Below are 17,216 nucleotides of genomic sequence, written 5' to 3'. Positions count from 1 at the left end.
GCGGAAAAGAGCTCAGGCAACAGTCAGACATCCTGGATCCCAGCCCCTGCTCGGCACCCACGAGCTGTGTGACTGTGGGCAAGTTTCTGAAGCTGAACCTCAGCCTCCTCGTCTATACAGCGGGCATCAGACCATTTATAAGCACAATAAGACACTGTACTTACTAAGGACAACACACTGCCTGGCACCCATGGGCAGCCAGGGTGCCACTGTTTGTTGAGCAATTATCTTTCTGGACATTCATCAGTCTGGATAAGGCACATTCTTTCTGGTACTGCTATACACTCAAAGCCTCCAAGGGACAAGTTCATCTTCACGGTGAAGACTCTGACCAGAAGAGGGGTTGCAGGCTCAGAAAAAAGGCAAAAGGATGATGAAAGTACTCATCAAAGTATTTTGGGGCAAGGAGGACCACTTAGAAAGCATTACGCCCTCATGGTGGGTGAGGAAGGGAGTTAACCATTTCCTTGCTGCAAAGGTGGGCCCTTGACATGGGCTGCTGGTAAATGACCCAGGCTGTGGAGACCAGATAATGTTCTACTCTGGAACTGGCTGCGGGGGCTATCAACCCTTCAGGAGTTGGGGGGAGTGTGAGAGGAAACTATCCAGGGGTGCCAGGATGTCCTGGCATAACAGTGGTCACAGAAGGCCCAGAGCAGGCACCTCCCCAATCCCAGCATCGCCCACAACCTGCTGGGGAGAACGGACGCACACTTAGGAAAGAAGTCACCTTAAAGGGGCTTAACTAGAACCATAGGATGAGCCATAGCAAGTGCTGGCCAAGACATGGAGATCATGGCACCTTCACACACTGCCCCCAGGAATCTGAAGCCAGTTGGGAAATTGCCTGGCAGCTCCCAAACAGTTAAACACAGAGTTATTCTATGCCCCAGCAATTCCACTCCTAGGTGTCGACCCAAGAGACTGGAAAATACACGTCCACATGTAAATGCTCTCACCAGCTTTATTCATAACCGCCAACATGTGAAAACAATGCAGAGTCCATCAAAGGACGAACAGAGAAACAAAACGCCATTGACCCCTGCAATAGAAAGTTACTTAACAACAAAAAGGAACCAAGTGTGGATACACGCAACAGCACAGATGAACTCTGAAAAACGTGCTCAGTGAGAGAAGCCAGTCACAAAAGACTGCACACATGGTCGTATACAGCTACACCCACTGTGACTCAATTCCCATGAAATGTCCAGAACGGGCAAATGCAAAGAGACAGAACGCAGATTCGTGGTCATCAGGGGCTGGAGAGAGGAGAGAATGGGGAGTGACTGCAATGAGTGTGGCGCTTCCTTTTGGGGTGATGAAAATGTTCTGAAGTTGGACACTGGCGATGGTTGCACAACTGTGTGAATCTACCAAAAAGTGCTGAATTGTACCCTTGAAATGGGTGAATTTCATGTGATATAAATCTTGATAAAAATAAACAGCTATTTTTTAAAAAGTGACTTAAGGCAGGAAACAGAACAGAGTAGTTATGAACAGAGATTGCGAACTGCAGCCCCTGGGCCAAATCTAGCCCCCTATTTCTATGAATAAAGTTTTATTAGAACACAGTCATGCCCATTCACTTCTGCATCGTCTATGGCTGCTTTAGTGAGACAATGACAGAACTGCATAGTTGCCACAGAGACCATATGGCCAGGAAAGCCCACAATATTTCCATCCAGCCCTCCACCAAAGGGTCACCTCTGGGGCCAGGCTCGGCTGCTTGCGAGCTCTGCATCTGTTGTGTGTGTGTGCACACTCGGGTGAGCGTGTGGGTGTGTTCACTCTGTGCCTGCATTGTTGGGTCGCTGTGCGGCAAATGAGCTAGGGCGTGCGAAGTGCTCCTAGGACGGCCTGGCTGCAAGGTGGACTCAAACTTTGCCCGTTCTGCTCCCAAGAACAGCTTATGCTCCCAAAAACCCTGCATGCAAGCTTCCATAACTTCCTGCACCTACCCCTTCCTTAGCTTCCCTCTGCTTTGAGAAAAAGGTGAATCTCATGCCAACAGGCAGGACCCTGTACACCATGCATCTCACCCTGCTCCATGCTTCAGTCTCCTCCAGGATGAAAGGACCTTTCGTGCCTGGCACACAGGATCTAAGTTCTGGACCAGGAAGCAAAACCTGCCCCAAGAGCCGGAGCAGGAGGCATGGCCCAGCCAGCCTCTCCCAGCCTCCTACTGGTGCTGAGAATGCTGGCTTCCCCAAGACTGCTGCACCAAGGACCAGCGCTGCGACCAGCAGGGTCTGGCTCCAGGGACTGCCACAGCTCTGAGCACACTGGCCCCACTGCAGGGGCCCCTGAGTGCCAGGAGTGGCCATGGCTCGATGCCACTGAGGGCTTGGGGCCCACCTCGCAGGTGAATTCTGCCTCTTCAGCACCTCCCCTAGCAGCACCTTCACCTCCCTGACTGGAGCTGCCCTCCAGGGGACCTGCAGGGCTGGACACCAGAGAAGAGGGGAATGCAGAGAGGCCAGGGTCACGGTGGGGGGACGGTCTGGCATGGGCTGCAGAGGACAAACAGGCAGGGGGACGTCCTTACCCTCGGAGTCCAGGGCCTGGATCTTCAGCTCCAGCGGGGAGTCCTCCAGGGAGAGCTCACGGGTGGTGGAAACAATCTGGATGCCGTGAATGAGGTCCACGATGGCGTCACAGCGCAGGACCTGGCCTGTGGCTGGAGAGACCCCAGGGAGGGTCAGCACCAAAGACAGTCCCCACCCCTGGCTCTACCTCTAAGCCTTGCAGGCTTACACTCTGGCAAAGACCCCCGTGACCACCAACTTCACCCTCAGAAGCCAAGCAGCTGCCTTGCACACAGCCCACTGAAAGTTAACAGGGACTTCCAGAAAGGAAGGGCTGTGGGGGCCTCGTCACCACCTGCTCCGGCTTTTCCAGCGGGGCACCAGCATGTAAAGCTGTGGGCAAAGGAAACTCCAGGAAAACTTTGTTTTGTTCAGGGTGTGACCATTCAGTGAAGTGACAAGGACTGCAATTTGAAGAGTTCCCATCCCAGAGATGAGAGCCCTGGCCCTTCACCGAGATTAGGGATTACGCTGGTAGTTTTGTTTATTTTCTTATTTTATTATTATTACTTTTTTGAGACCCAAGTTTTGCTCTTTCCGCCCAGGCTGCAGTGCAATGTTGCGATCTTGGCTCACTGCAACCTCCACCTCCAGGTTCCAGCGATTCTTCTGCTTCAGCTTCCCGAGTAACTGGGATTACATGCTCTGGCTAATTTATTTTTATTGATTGACTGATTGATTGATTGATTGTATTTTTAGTAGAGACAGTTTCACCATGTTGACCAGGCTGGTCTCCAACTCCTGACCTCAGGTGATCCACCTGCCTTGGCCTCCAAAGTGCTGGGATTATAGGCCTGAGCCACCATGCCCAACCACGTTTGTTTATTTTTGCTTCTTTTGAGACAGGGTCTCAATTTGTTTACCAGGCTGGAGTGCAGTGGCTCCTGGGGTCAAGTGATTCTCCTGCCTTGGCCTCCCTAGTATCTGGGACCACAGGCATACACCACCATGCCTACCTAATTTTGAAAACATTTTTATAGAGTCAGGATCTTGCTTTGTTGCCTAGGCTGGTCTTACACTCCTGGGCTCAAGTAATTCTCCTGCCTTGGCCTCCCAAAGTGCTAGGATTACAGGTGTGAGCCATTGTACCTGGCCTATGCTGGTGTATTTATATGATTACCAAGTATATTATAGAAGGGGCGCATGGACACTCATACGCATTTTTTTTACTTGCTCTATAAATAAGGTACTTAAATGGCATTACCTGGGGAATTCTCAAATGTAGGGATAGCAGTAGGATAAAAAATGTTTCTGACTGTTCTCCAGGCACCATATAACAATACTTGTGCATTGTTAACACTGTTTTATTGGGAAACAGTACAGTCCCATGTATCAAAAGCCTTACAAATAGACTGAGCAAGGTGGCTCATGCCTGTAAGGGCACTCAGCCCTTACTGATGTCCTCTGCGAAGATGATGCTGGTGAGGTGGGCAGGCTGGGTCAGGCGGGCCTGCACCACCGCCTTCTGGGAACACTGCTGCTCATCCGGGCCCAGCAGCTCAATGCTGGCCACCTCTGGCCCGGTGGACAACCTGCAGTGGAAGAAGAGAGCTTTTACTTTCTGGAGCTGTGCTGCAAGGCACAGCGGGGTCCAGACACCAGTCTGTGGCTCCCATCTGGGATGCTGTCCTGGACCCAAAGACAGAATTGAGGTGGGCAGCCTAACACCAGCTTCAAACCCAGAGGAGACGTGGGGCCCTGCCGAGGCTCCTCCAGTTAAGACCTCCACAAGCTGAGGGCCCTGGACCCTGTGCACACAGTCCCCATAGAGCAAATCAAACAGGAGACCTCAGACCTGGAAAGGAACTCAAGGTTCAACAGATGGCCACCGTCCAAGACTCCCGCAGACATGGGAGTCATTCAATATCAGCAGGAAAGGGGTCCTATGAGGGACACATGGCACAGGGAGGGAGCACAGACATCTCGGCCAACCTCTAGCCCAGGTCAGGCACACAGCAGACTTCGGGCATCAGCTTCCAACCCCAGCTGATTCTACTAATCCTGAAAATCACTGCCTGTAATGATAACCACAATCACGAGCTCCCCGCACCTGTGAAGCAGATATTATAGCCGTGGTAGGTACACAGACAAATAAACATATCCGCAAATGAGCCTAACATTCTGTGAGCCAATTTTACTAGAGGGGATAACAGGAGGAAGTGAAGTGTGTTAATGGCCCTGGGCCCAGGTGAGAGGGGGACGAGTGGCAGAGGACAGCAGACTCCACACTGGGTGCGCCCAGCTAGCACGTGCTGTCTACAGAAGGGCACTCAGGCCTGGTGCACAGGTGGAGTGTGTGGTCTCTGAGGGAATGCAGGACCCGGGGTGAGGCAGGGCCACAGAGAGTGTACAGTGTGGCCAAGGTCCCAGAAGGGGCCGCTGTGCAGTGCCTGGCACTCGTCTCTTGGGGCTGCACCCAACACGGAACAGACATGCCGGGGGTCTCCTCGTCCTCCCAACTTTGCCTAAACTCACTAACACATCCACAGCCATGGGTATTCTGAAGGAGACTTGTCAGAAACTGCCTGGTGTCAAAAAACAATGGTATGGAACACACCCAGGCAGATGTCCCGCCTTCTGGCTGGATGCCAAGTGTCTCCCCAGGCCAGGCTGGCACAGGGGTCTCTCCAACACGCCTGAGCATGCCGACCACTCCGATACCGCCTGGCCACGCTGGGCGGCAGCAGGAGGCCTGCAGATGGACTTTAAAGCCTACTGGAAGTTCACAGAAAATGAGCCACACCTGGCTGGGCACGGTGGTTCATGCCTGTAATCCCAGCACTTTGAGAAGTGCAGGCGGGCAGATCACGAGGTCAGGAGATGGAGACTATCCTGGCTAACACGGTGAAATCCCGTCTCTACTAAAAATAGTAATCCCAGCACTTTGGGAGGCCGAGGAGAGTGGATCACGAGGTCAAGAGATCGAGACCATCCTGGCCAACATGGTGAAACCCCGTCTCTACTAAAAATACAAAAAATTAGCTGGGCATGGTGGCACGTGCCTGTAATCCCAGCTCCTCAGGAGGCTGAGGCAGGAGAATTGCCTAAACCCAGGAGGCGGAGGTTGCGGTGAGCCGAGATCGCGCCATTGCACTCCAGCCTGGGTAACGAGAGGGAAAACTCCGTCTCAAAAAAAAAAAAAAAAAAAAAAAAATCAGCCAGGTGGTGGCGCATGCGCCTGTAGTCCCAGCTACCCAGAAGACTGAGGTAGGAGAATTGCTTGAACCCGGGAGGCGGAAGTTGCAGTGAGCCGAGATCATGTCACTGCACTCCAGCCTGAGCGACAGAGTTAGAATCCGTCTCAAAAAAGAAAAAGAAAAAAATGAGCCACACCCATCAGGGAAGGAAAGCAATCTACACCCTCGAGGAAGTGTGTCTGTGGCCCCTCGTGGATTTCTTCCAAGAAAATACACGCACAGACTCCGGAAAGAGTAAAGCAGGCACGAGCGCACACGGGAGACGGGAAGCAGGTGCCTGTGAACACGCCCCACACCGGCTGGAAACACTCGGTCCAACTGCTGATAGCACTGGGGTTCTGTGGTGTTTTTCAAAGGACTTTAAACTTCCCACACACGAGCACACAAAACAGAGTGCGAAAGGAGGACAAATTAGAGAATGTACACGGGGCAGAGGAGACTAAGGAGAGGCCACAAATCCGTACAACGTGGAGACCTGGATTCGATCTGAGGACAGAAAAAGGAGCTTCGTGGAAGAGCTGGTGAAGCTGAAATCGTTTGGAGTTCAGTGTGTATTCAGGTACCAATGGTGACCTCTTACTGTGACAAATGTGGCAGGGCTGCATTAAGGACCCATACAGGCCTGAGATAGCCCTGCACAACCGACATGTAACACAGGCCACGTTTCCATTTTCTGTCAAAAAGTAACAGGTGAAAATAATTTTTTTTTTGAGACGGAGTTTCGCTCTTGTTACCCAGGCTGGAGTGCAATGGCGCGATCTCAGCTCACCGCAACCTCAGCCTCCTGGATTCAGGCAATTCTCCTGCCTCAGCCTCCCGAGTAGCTGGGACTACAGGCGTGCGCCACCATGCTCAGCTAATTTTTGTATTTTTAGTAGAGACGGGGTTTCACCATGTTCACCATTGAGACCAGGATGGTCTCAATCTCTTGACCTCGTGATTCACCCGTCTCAGCCTCCCAAAGTGCTGAGATTACAGGCATGAGCCACGGCGCCTGGCAGGTGAAAATAACTTTTATTAAACTTTGATTTCACAAGTTTTAGGTGCACAGCAAAACTGACCAGAAAATATGCAGTTCCCATACATGCCCTGCCAGCACATACACAGCTTCCCCGCCACGCGAATCTCCACCAGAGTGGTGTATTGATTACGACAGGACGACCTGCTGTGACCTCACAATCACTCAGAACCCCCAGCTGACAGGAGGGTGCACATACAGCATCCCACATCCTGGGGGTTTGGACAGATGGATAATGGCCCGCACCTGCCATAACAGTATCCTTCCAAATAGTGCCACTGGCCTAAAAGTCCTCTGTGCTCTGTTTGTTCCTCCCTATTTTTAAATCCCTAGTTGACAGGCCATATTTTACAAAGTAACAAGTTATTCAAATAATATATGTGATTTACCCGACACATGGCAAAGATTATACTTCTGACATGTGGTACCGGCTGCATTTTCAGCGCTTACAGTCACACATCTTAGTCTGTTGGGGCTGCCATGACAAAATACCATTAGGGGGTCTTATGACCACCCTTCTGACCCCGTCACCTCCCAAAGTCTCCACCTCCAGATGCCATTGCTTTGGGAATGAGGTTTCCACACATGAGTTTGTGGGGACACAAACATTTGTTCACGTGGTGAGTGGCTCCAATGCTTGCCTGGCTTAACCTCCCAAGTAGCTGGGACCACGGGTGTGTGACACCATGTCTGGCTGATTTTTTATTTATTTTATTATTATTTTTTTGAGACTGAATCTTGCTCTGTTACCCAGGCTGGAGTGCACTGGCATGATCTTGGCTCACTGCAACCTCTGTCTCCTGGGTTCAGGCAATTCTCCTGCTTCAGCCTTTCAAGTAGCTGGGACTACAGGCTTGCGCCACCATGCCTGGCTAGTTTTTGTATTTTTAGTAGAGACAGGGTTTTGCCATCTTGGCCAGGCTAGTCTTGAACTCCTGACTTCAGGTGATCCACCCGCCTCCGCCTCCCAAAGTGCTGGGATTACAGGTATGAGCCAATGAGCCTGGCCTTGATTTTTTTTTTTTTTTTTTTTGAGACAGAATCTTGCCCAGGCTGGAGTGCAATGACTCGATCTCGGCTCACTTCAACTTCCACCTCCCAGGTTCAAGCAATTCTGCCTCAGCCTCCTGAGTAACTGGGATTACAGGTGTGCACCACCATGCCTGGCTAATTTTTTAAATTGTTTCTTTAGTAGAGATGGGGCTTCACATGTTGGCCAGGCTGGTCTTAAACTTCTGACCTCATGATCCACCCGCCTTGGCCTCCTAAAGTGCTGGGATTACAGGAGTGAGCCACCGCGTCTGGCCCTGGTGTTGATTTTTCAAATTTTTTATAGAGATGGGGTTGTGCCATATTGCCCAGGCTGGTCTCAAACTCCCGGGCTCAAGCGGTCCTCCTGCCTCGACCTCCCTAAGTACTGGGATTATAGGTGGAGCCACCGAAGCCAGCCCAGTTTCTCATTTTGATGCTGGCTGCTGAAGGACACCCAGGGACAGACAGCAGATTTTCTTCACTGAGAATCAGTCCCCATGTGCAACCTTTGTTTGAATCCATTATTGTCTTTTTCTTGTCGTTTTTGTATTCCTCCAACAAAGTCTGGAAATGCATTCACAATGGAGAGAGCTGTTGACATCTTTACGTCAAAAGACCATGGAAAAAATAATTTATTCTCAGGCCAAACTTAGAATCTCTTCATCACTAGCTGCCTAGAGGAGCCCCTGAATCAAAGTAGGGCTTGGGAAGCTCTTGCAGTTTGGTGTACATTTAAATGCCCCCCAGACTGATTGCATGTGGGGAATAATCATTTTCTTTAGAAGAGACTATGTAGAAAGTCAACACAGCACAGTGACCAAGGGTGTGGGTGCTGTTGCCTGATGGCCTGAAATCAAAGCCACCTGTGCCTGAAAATGCGACCTGGCCCCTCTGTCCTCAGTTCCCTGTTCCAGCATGTGGAAATGTGAATTAGGGCCCACTTGTTACTGTTACGTTATGAGGCTAAGGATAAGTTGATACTGAGAAGCCTGAAGAAAGATGCCTGGTCCTGCCTAAGTGCTGCCTACACCAGTGTTTGGTGGTTGCATGTCTGGGAAGATAAGTAAGGCGTGCAGCACTGATGGCTTGCAGATAGGGAATGTGGAAGGTGGCAGGCCGGGGGCACCAGGCCTCACTCCTCCACGAAGGTGTGGGCCTGGTGCTTCACAGCTCCTGGGACAAATCTGTTATCCCTGAGGGTAGAAGGTGGGCAGAAGAGGGGCTGTGACTCCTATTTGATGGTTCAGGGCACTACAATTTAGAGATTCAGTGACTTTCCCACAGTCAACACACTGATGAATAATAAGTTTAAGGCAGAGAATATAGTTGGTTCCCTGGGAGTAGACATGCCTGACCATCTGGAACCGGGAGACCACACCCTGGATGCTGGACCAAGGCCTCTTCTCATTTCCTTCCAAATCCTCCCTCCTCCAGGACTGCTGCAGGATCATGCCCTGGAGGAGGTGCCTGGCCCCGAGAGAAGGGCCCAAATCCTGATGCGACTCCCGGCTTGACATTTCAATCCCTGACCCAAAATGCAATGCTTTTCCCCCCAAATGGATCCCTGCTAAAGGACCAGGAAGTTCCAAATTGGTGCCCATCTGCCCTGGGACTGGACTCTATGACCTGCCCTGTGGTCTAGTGACCACCCTGAATGATCAGCAGCCTCCTTGTCTCCCAACTGACTCAGAATCCAGAATATTCTAGAACTACTGCCCATATGACAGTTGTACCAAAAAAAAAAAGAAAAAAGAAAAAAGAAAACAGCTAGCTTTGCTTTAGCAGATGAAACAGGGATGATGAGCAGCTAAGATGTAACTGAGAGAGAGGCCTGTTGCGCTGGTGCTTAGGTGGACAATGAATGAAGCTTGTAAGCCCCCAGGGTCTCACTGCCCGTGGATCTGAGCAGCTTAGACCCAGACCTGGCTGAGAAGGGGCAGCGGCTGCACTGGCTCTGAGTGGGCACCCCCTGCTCCCACCCTACTTAATGGCTTCACCTCCTCCGTCCTTTCAGTACAGTGGCTGGCAGATGTCTGTGGCTCTCCCCTGTGTTTTGGTTGAATGCCCACTGCAGTGCTGCTGAACCACTTCTGGGGGCGGGCAGTAGATTTCCTTAACTGCACACAGGTGACTTTTCTGGCGTATCCTGTATTTGAATCCTTTGTGATCTTTTCTTGTTGCATCCTTGAGCCATGATCTTGGAAAATACATTAAAAATGAAGACACTGGCCGGGTGTGATGGCTCACGCCTGTAATCCCAGCACTCTGGGAGGCCGAGGCAGGCTGATCACTTGAGGTCAGGAGGTCAAGATCAGCCCTGGCCAACATGGCAAAACTCTGTCTCTACTAAAAATACAAAAATAAGCTGGCATGGTGGCATTTGGCTGTGATCCCCGCTATTCGGGAGGCTGAGGCAGGAGGGTCACTTGAACCCGGGAGGCAGAGGTGGCAATGAACTGAGATCACACCACTGTACTCCAGCCTGGGTGACAGAGTGAGACCCCATCTCTAAATAAATAAATAAATAAAAAGTTATAAGGCCAATTTTATATCCTAAAAATATAACTTAAAAAATTGATTTATGAAAAACTGGAAATCCTAAGTAGCTCAACAGCCACTATAGAAATTTAATCATTAGTTAAGAAGTGCATCTTCGTGCCCGTCTCTCTTTCTCACACACACACACACACACACACACACACACACACAGACACACACAGCCCTAATGGTATTATTGTCTAAATACCAAAATCATTCTAATTTTTAAAAAATACCCCATTTGCATAAATTAAAAAAAGAAATTGATTTTTTGAAAAAGACCAAAAAATCCCCCATAAAATTGACATGAGGGGCTACTATCCTATAAATTCTGTGACCACTATGATCTTAATTCCAAACCTAACAATACTAAGTAAAGTAAAGACAGATTATAAGCCAGTCTTACTCAGGAGCACTGATATAAACAATCCTAAGGAGTAGCAAGCATTGACCATGCCTCCAAATTGAAGAATTAATACAAACAAAACAATTAGCGTACAGCTCAAGACAACATACTCTCCAGCGCTGAAGCAGACCTACTATTTAAAAGTACTAAGTATACACAGAGCCCATGGGAGTGGCTGTTGGAGAAATTGTCATGAAGGAAGAAAAATTGAAATCCTAGGTTTCTTTCTTTCTTTCTTTCTTTCTTTTTTTCTTTTTGGAACATAGGTACCAAAAAAAAAGCCAGGATTGAAAAATAGGAGCTTGGTATATGGGGGGAAGTAAATAAACCTGCATGGATGGATTGGTGGGAGCACTGTGGAGAGCAGTAATAAATAAGGTTGGGATGAAACTGGAGATGAATGCATGATCACAATCAAGAATGATTTGCTGAACACAGTATGTAACTGGGAAGAGAGAAGTTAAGGGACGGATTGTCAGCTCAGCAGAGGGCGCTCAAATCCATGAATGAAAGGCTGGACTGATGGGCAGGCAGGTGAATGGATACATGGGATACCAAACAAGTGGAGCTGGTTGTTGAGAAACATTTAAAGTTTCATTTGGCTGTAAACTGAATTGCTTTTCAGAAGCTGCATTTAGTGACACTGACAATCAGGAAACTAAGCTAGACGTAGAGTTCCCACCTGCAAACCCAATGTAAACCGTCTGTTACCTACTTCCATGCCATCCTCAGAAGTCAGAAGCAGAGCTCTTTTGTGATGTTGAAAACTTGCCTGATATTCAGTGCACTATTATTTGTGTATCTATTTCCCTGGTGATGGAAATTTTGTTTGTCCCTATTTTCTATTCTATTAGAAACACTGGGCTTGGTGTGGTGGCTTACTTTTGTAATCCCAGCACTTTGGAAGGCTGAGGCAGGTGGATCACTTGAAGTCAGGAGTTGGCCTGTCCATAGTACATCCTCACTTCTGTGTGCTCACCTGTGACAGAGGTGGTGGCTGGGTGGAGAGAGATTTCCATTTGGGCAGGAGATGGAGCCCAATGTCCTGGGTAAGCTTCCCAAGCCTCTGCCACTTTCTTTTTTTTTTTTTTTTTTTTTTTTTGAGGTGGAGTTTCGCTCTTGTTACCCAGGCTGGAGTGCAATGGCACGATCTCGGCTCAGCAACCTCCACCTCCTGGGTTCAGGCAATTCTCCTGCCTCAGCCTCCTGAGTAGCTGGGATTACAGGCACGTGCCACCATGCCCAGCTAATGTTTTGTATTTTTAGTAGAGACGGGGTTTCACCATGTTGATCAGGATGTTCTCGATCTCTTGACCTCGTGATCCACCCGCCTCAGCCTCCCAAAGTGCTGGGATTACAGGCGTGAGCCACCGTGCCCGGACCGCCTCTGCCACTTTCATGAACTCCACGGGATGAGCCAGAGACAGCCTCAGCATAACGCCCTGAACAAAGCGAGGATGCAGCACGGATGCCTGCTCTCCTCAGTGCTCTTTCTTTTTTTCCTTCTTTTTCAGAGACAGGGTTTTACTCTATCACTCAGGCTCGAGTGCAGGGGCACTATCTCAGCTCACTGCAGCCTCGACCTCTGGGGCTCAAGTGATCCTCCTGTCTCAGCCTCCTGAGTAGCCAGGACTACAGGCATGCACCACCACACCCAGCTAAATTTTTGCATTTTTAGTAGAAATGGGGTATTTTCATGTTGCCCAGGCTGATCTGGGACTCCTGGGCTCAAGCAATCCATCTGCAATGGCATAATCTCGACTCACTGCAACCTCCACCTCCTAACCTTGTTTCTTATCACTCTCCCACTGGCTCCTCCTGGACCAACCTCACTCTTTGCTGACCTGAAACGCACCCTGCACTTGGCTGTGGGAGGAACGCAGCTGTCACTGTTCCCAGAGCGCCCCACAGGGCTGACTCCCACACTCCCTGCAGGCCTCTGCTCCAACACCACCTCCCTAAGAAGACTCAGCCAGCACCACGTGAAGTACTCATTCCGTGAAACACACTTAAATATTTTCAGTCACTTCTGCTTTTAATTTTTCTGGCAGTTTCTCAAACCTCTAAACATGAGTAAGCCCCCCTACTTCTGGATTTACAATTTCATGAAAGTTGAGGAATGGTTGTTGAGAAACATTTTAAAGTTTCATTTGGTGGTAAATTGAATTGCTTTTCAGAAGCTGCATTTAGTGACACTGACAATCAGGAAACTAAGCTAGACGTAGAGTTCCCACCTGCAAACCCAATGTAAACCGTCTGTTACCTACTTCCATGCCATCCTCAGAAGTCAGAAGCAGAGCTCTTTTGTGATGTTGAAAACCTGCCTGATACTCAGTGCACTTTTACCATGCCTTGGCTGCACACAGTAACTGTTTCTCGCCTCCTGTGTGAACTTCATTAGAGGTCACTTTTATAACTCTGTACCTGTCTTCTCAGCTCTGTTTTAGGAGCCATCATGGGGAAATGACATCCGTGTACCACTCATGAGTCCCATAGCCACTGACAGCTTACCTGACGAGATTGGGCACCTTCAGGGTGGTATGGCCGAGACCCCACTGACAGCTTTACATGGCCTTTGCCCACCTAATTATCCAAATTCTGTCAACTATAGCGTGTTTAAATTGTTTCATTTTTATCTTTTCTGTAAATCCAGTTGAGCTTTTCATGCTTTGTGCGCTGATTCAGAAAAGTAAAAGAAATAACTAGCATTTAGGCAAATATCACTAGGTAACTTCCCCCTATGGATCCAAGACCTAAGATTGGACACAATGAATCCATACCAGCCCTGCGTCAGACTGCTTCCTGTGGAAACGGGTGTTTAGATTTATCACTCATTCTGTGTTTAAAGTCATGCCTCGCTTCAGTTGGTTTCAGATTTGGTCTGACTTTCTAGCACAGATCCACTGTAGTAGAATATGTAATTGGCTTACTTAGGTTTTTGACATAATAAGCGTTTGGATTCCCCTCATTACTAAGAGTCCTAATTGTAGCCTCTTAGCTTCATTGTAACAAGTTTAATACTAAATCCACTTTCTCTGAAATCTCTCTTTGTGGGGTTCCTTGAATTCTTGTTCTAAGAAAGAAAGAGAACAAAAAAGAAGGAAGGCAGGAAGACAGGAAAGAAAGAAAGAGAGAAAGAAGGAGAAAGAAGGAAGGAGGAAGGAAGGGAAAGAAAGAAAATTAAATCAGCTTCTTTCCCTCCCTTCCCCCTCCCCTCCCTTCTTCTTTCCTCCCCTCTCCTCCCCTCCCCTCCTTTTCCCTTCCCTTTTCCTCTCTCCCTCCCTCCCTGCCTGCCTGCCTGCCTGCCTGCTTTTTTTTTTTTTGCTTCATTTTGAGACAGAGTGTTGCTCTGTAACCCAGGCTGGAGTGCAGTGCTGCGATCTCAACTCACTGCAACCTCTGCCTCCCAGGCTGAAGCCATCCTCCCACCTCAGCCTCCTGAGTAGCTGGGATTATAGGTGTGCACCACCACAGAGAGTTAATTTTTATATACTTTTCTGTAGGGATGGGGTTTCACCATGTTGCCCGGGTGGCTTCAACCTCCTCAGCTCAAGCGATCTGCCAGCCTCAACCTCTCAAAGTGCTGGAATTACAGGCGTGAGCCACTACTGTGCCCGGCCAGATCAGGCACTTTCCAGACCTTCCTAAAAGCTGTGTCTTGGATTTTGCTTTCCTCTACTGCTAGGTGAGGTCCATACAGCTACCCATGATTGACTCTGAAAGTGATTGATACATGGCAGTGCATTGAGAAAGTTCACACCTCACAGTGAATTAATGTAATATAAGCATAAATTACCCCTCTACACTAACTACACAACTACTCTAACTGTACTGACTATGCTAACAATACTGACACTTCTGACTATGCTAAAATACTAAGCAACAATACTGACTATATTAACTATGCTAAAATACTAAGCAACAATACTGACTATACAAAGTATGCTAAAATACTAAGCAACAATACTGACTATACTAACTATGCTAAAATACCAAGCAACTATACAGAGTATACCAAGTACGCTGCAATACTAAGCAACAATACTGACTGACTATACCAAGTATGCTAAAATACTAAGCAACAATACTGACTATACCAAATATGCTAAAATATTAAGCAACGATACTGACCATACTAACTACGCTAACAATGCTAACTAGAAAAACATACCAACGCCCCTCACACAGAAACCCTCCCCCACTCCAAACACCCCCCACACCCAACCCCCTCCACACACAGAAAAACACACAGATACGCATGCACACACACACACACACACACACACACACACACACACACACACACACACAGAGCACACAACTCTCAATTGCTAAACTGGTCTGAGTCCACAGGTCACCAAAGAAGCTTCCAGGCCCAGGCATGGTGGCTCACGCCTGTAATCCCAGCACTGTGGGAGGCTGAGGCAGGCAGATCATGAGGTCAAGAGATCAAGACCATCCTGGCCAACATGGCGAAACCCCGTCTCTACAAAAAATACAAAAATTAGCTAGGCGTGGTGGTGTGCACCTGTAGTCCCAGCTACTTGAGAGGCTGAGGCAGAACTGAACCTGGGAGGCGGAGGTTGCAGTGAGCCGAGATGGTGCCACTGCACTCCAGCCTGGCGCCTGGCGACAAAGCGAGACACTGTCTCAAAAAAAAAGAAGCTTCCAGGAATATATCGGACCGAAAACCATGGCCCAGCCGGGGCTTCATATAGGCCCTGTGTGTGATTCCATCACAAAGGCTCTTCATGAGTTCAGAACAAAGCAGGGGCCAGTCATGGCTGGGGATCATTCACAGAGGTTTTCTCACTTTTGGTCTGCAAAACATCTTCCTCTTTTGAAAAGAAAAGTACTGGCCAGGTGCGGGGGCTCATGCCTGTAATCCCAGCACTTTAGGAGACTGAGGTGGGTGGATCATGAGGTCAGGAGTTGGAGACTAGCCTGGCCAAGATGGCAAAACCCCGACTCTACTAAAAATAAAAATAAAAATTAGCTGGGCGTGGTGGTGTGCGCCTGTAGTCCCAGCTACTCGGGAGGCTGAAGCAGAAGAATCGCCTGAACCAGGGAGGTGGAGGTTGCAGTGAGCCAAGATCGTGCCACTGCACTCCAGCCTGGGTGACCAAGTGAGACTCTGTCTCAAAAAAAAAAAAAAAAGAAAAAGAAAAAAAAAGAAAAATGCTTTTTGTCTAGATGGGTTATAGAGATTGATATTTAATTTCCTAACTATTTAAACTAGTACAATGCTTCAACGGCATTTTCATTTGTAGTTTCAAAGTCTGAAATAGCTTTTGGATTTTGAAGACCTCCTAATGTCTACATGCAAAACATTCAATTCCTTTTCTTTCAACTCTGAATGGTTGGTCTTGATCATTGAGAAGGGAGAGAATATGTTTTTCTCCTTGTAGGGTTTTTCCTTCCTCATGTGGTTGAGATCATGCCACGGACGCAGAAGAAAACAGACACACCCTACCCTCCACGAGCCCATAGCCTGATCAGGGACACCTCCTAGCCATGAAGCTCCTTCAGCGTGAGGAGCACCAGGTGAAGCAGGGGCCAGAGAAGAGTGGCCTGGGCCACAGGTCGGCGCTGGCGAGGGAGGAAGCGGGGCTTTCTGGAGGCCAGTGCGCTAAGCCCTGTGGTGTGAGGAGGGGTCGCCTAAGTGAGTAGGGACAAGGGCAGGAGGGTAGCCTCTGCGAAGGCCCAGGATGACCCAGGGTGGCTCTCTGGAGGGATGCGCTAGTCTGAACGAGTGACTGGGGCCAGGTTGGGAGCGCTCGAGTCCCAGGACAGAGGCTGAGCCTGTGTTCCACGGCCGGGGGGCTGTGGAATCGTTCTGAGCCCCTCGCTGGGCCACAGCCCTCAGACCCTGACTCTGCTCCTGACCTGGGAGTGGGCTCAACTGAACTTCGCCTCCTCGCCAGCCTCGCTGCCTCCAGCCTCCCCCACCCACGCCCCTCCTTTCAGGCTCCCAGAGGGATCCAAGGAAAAGCCACCTCTGAGGTCCACCACCCACCTGCTGGCCCTGAGACCTTCAAGGAAAAGCCCTCCTCCTTGTCCACCAGGGCTCGCCTGGGCAGCCTGTTCTCCCCACGGCCCTGCCTTACAGACCACCCTGTGTGCCCGAGTGGGCCAGGCCGTCATGTTTCCTGCACACAGTCCCCAATGCCTGGAGTGCCCCCCTTACTCTCCTGCACTGGGTGCCCTCCGGTCTCTTCAGTCCCAGATATCTGAGATATCTGGCACTCTGAGGAGCATCCCTGAGCCCCGGACAGAAGCTATCCCCGTCCACCCTTGCCGAAACTGCGGCCAGGCCTACCTGCTCCTCCTGTAAAGTGCTCAGAAACAGAGTTAGAGTGGGGGTGGGAGGCTCGGTGTTTGTCCCAAGCTTCCGTCCTCCTGAGATCTGGAGTTTCATAAGTGAATCTTGAGCAACTGCC

At 49.5% G+C, this 17,216-nt stretch overlaps 1 protein-coding gene across 1 annotated transcript; it reads right to left on the bottom strand.

Annotated features, from left to right (window-relative positions):
- Positions 1 to 367: 367 nt before the first annotated feature.
- LOC101030404 (uncharacterized) lies at positions 368 to 6,430 on the bottom strand. Its single transcript, XM_074405311.1, has 4 exons — positions 6,363 to 6,430; positions 6,207 to 6,268; positions 3,981 to 4,373; positions 368 to 2,677 (listed from the first exon to the last, which is right to left on the bottom strand). The coding sequence occupies exons 1-4, from the start codon at positions 6,428 to 6,430 to the stop codon at positions 1,908 to 1,910; spliced, it is 1,293 nt and encodes a 430-aa protein (XP_074261412.1). The 3' UTR covers positions 368 to 1,907.
- Positions 6,431 to 17,216: the final 10,786 nt, after the last annotated feature.

This window comes from Saimiri boliviensis, chromosome 8, assembly GCF_048565385.1.
Source record: "Saimiri boliviensis isolate mSaiBol1 chromosome 8, mSaiBol1.pri, whole genome shotgun sequence".
Taxonomy (NCBI): domain Eukaryota; kingdom Metazoa; phylum Chordata; class Mammalia; order Primates; family Cebidae; genus Saimiri; species Saimiri boliviensis.
The sequence above is the reverse complement of the archived record's forward strand: the minus strand, read 5'-3'. Positions and strand labels throughout refer to the sequence as shown.

What these genes read in the sequence shown, in the direction of transcription:
- LOC101030404 (XM_074405311.1), bottom strand. Translation starts at nt 6,430, where the DNA reads ATGTCGGTTGTGCAGGGCTATCTCAGGCCTGTATGGGTCCTTAATGCA. An exon ending in CTTAGTCTCCTCTGCCCCGT is followed by an intron (nt 4,374 to 6,206) that starts GTACATTCTCTA and finishes TCCAGGTCTGAG; the next exon opens with GTCTCCTGTTTGATTTGCTC. An exon ending in CATCTTCGCAGAGGACATCA is followed by an intron (nt 2,678 to 3,980) that starts GTAAGGGCTGAG and finishes GGGTCTCTCCAG; the next exon opens with CCACAGGCCAGGTCCTGCGC.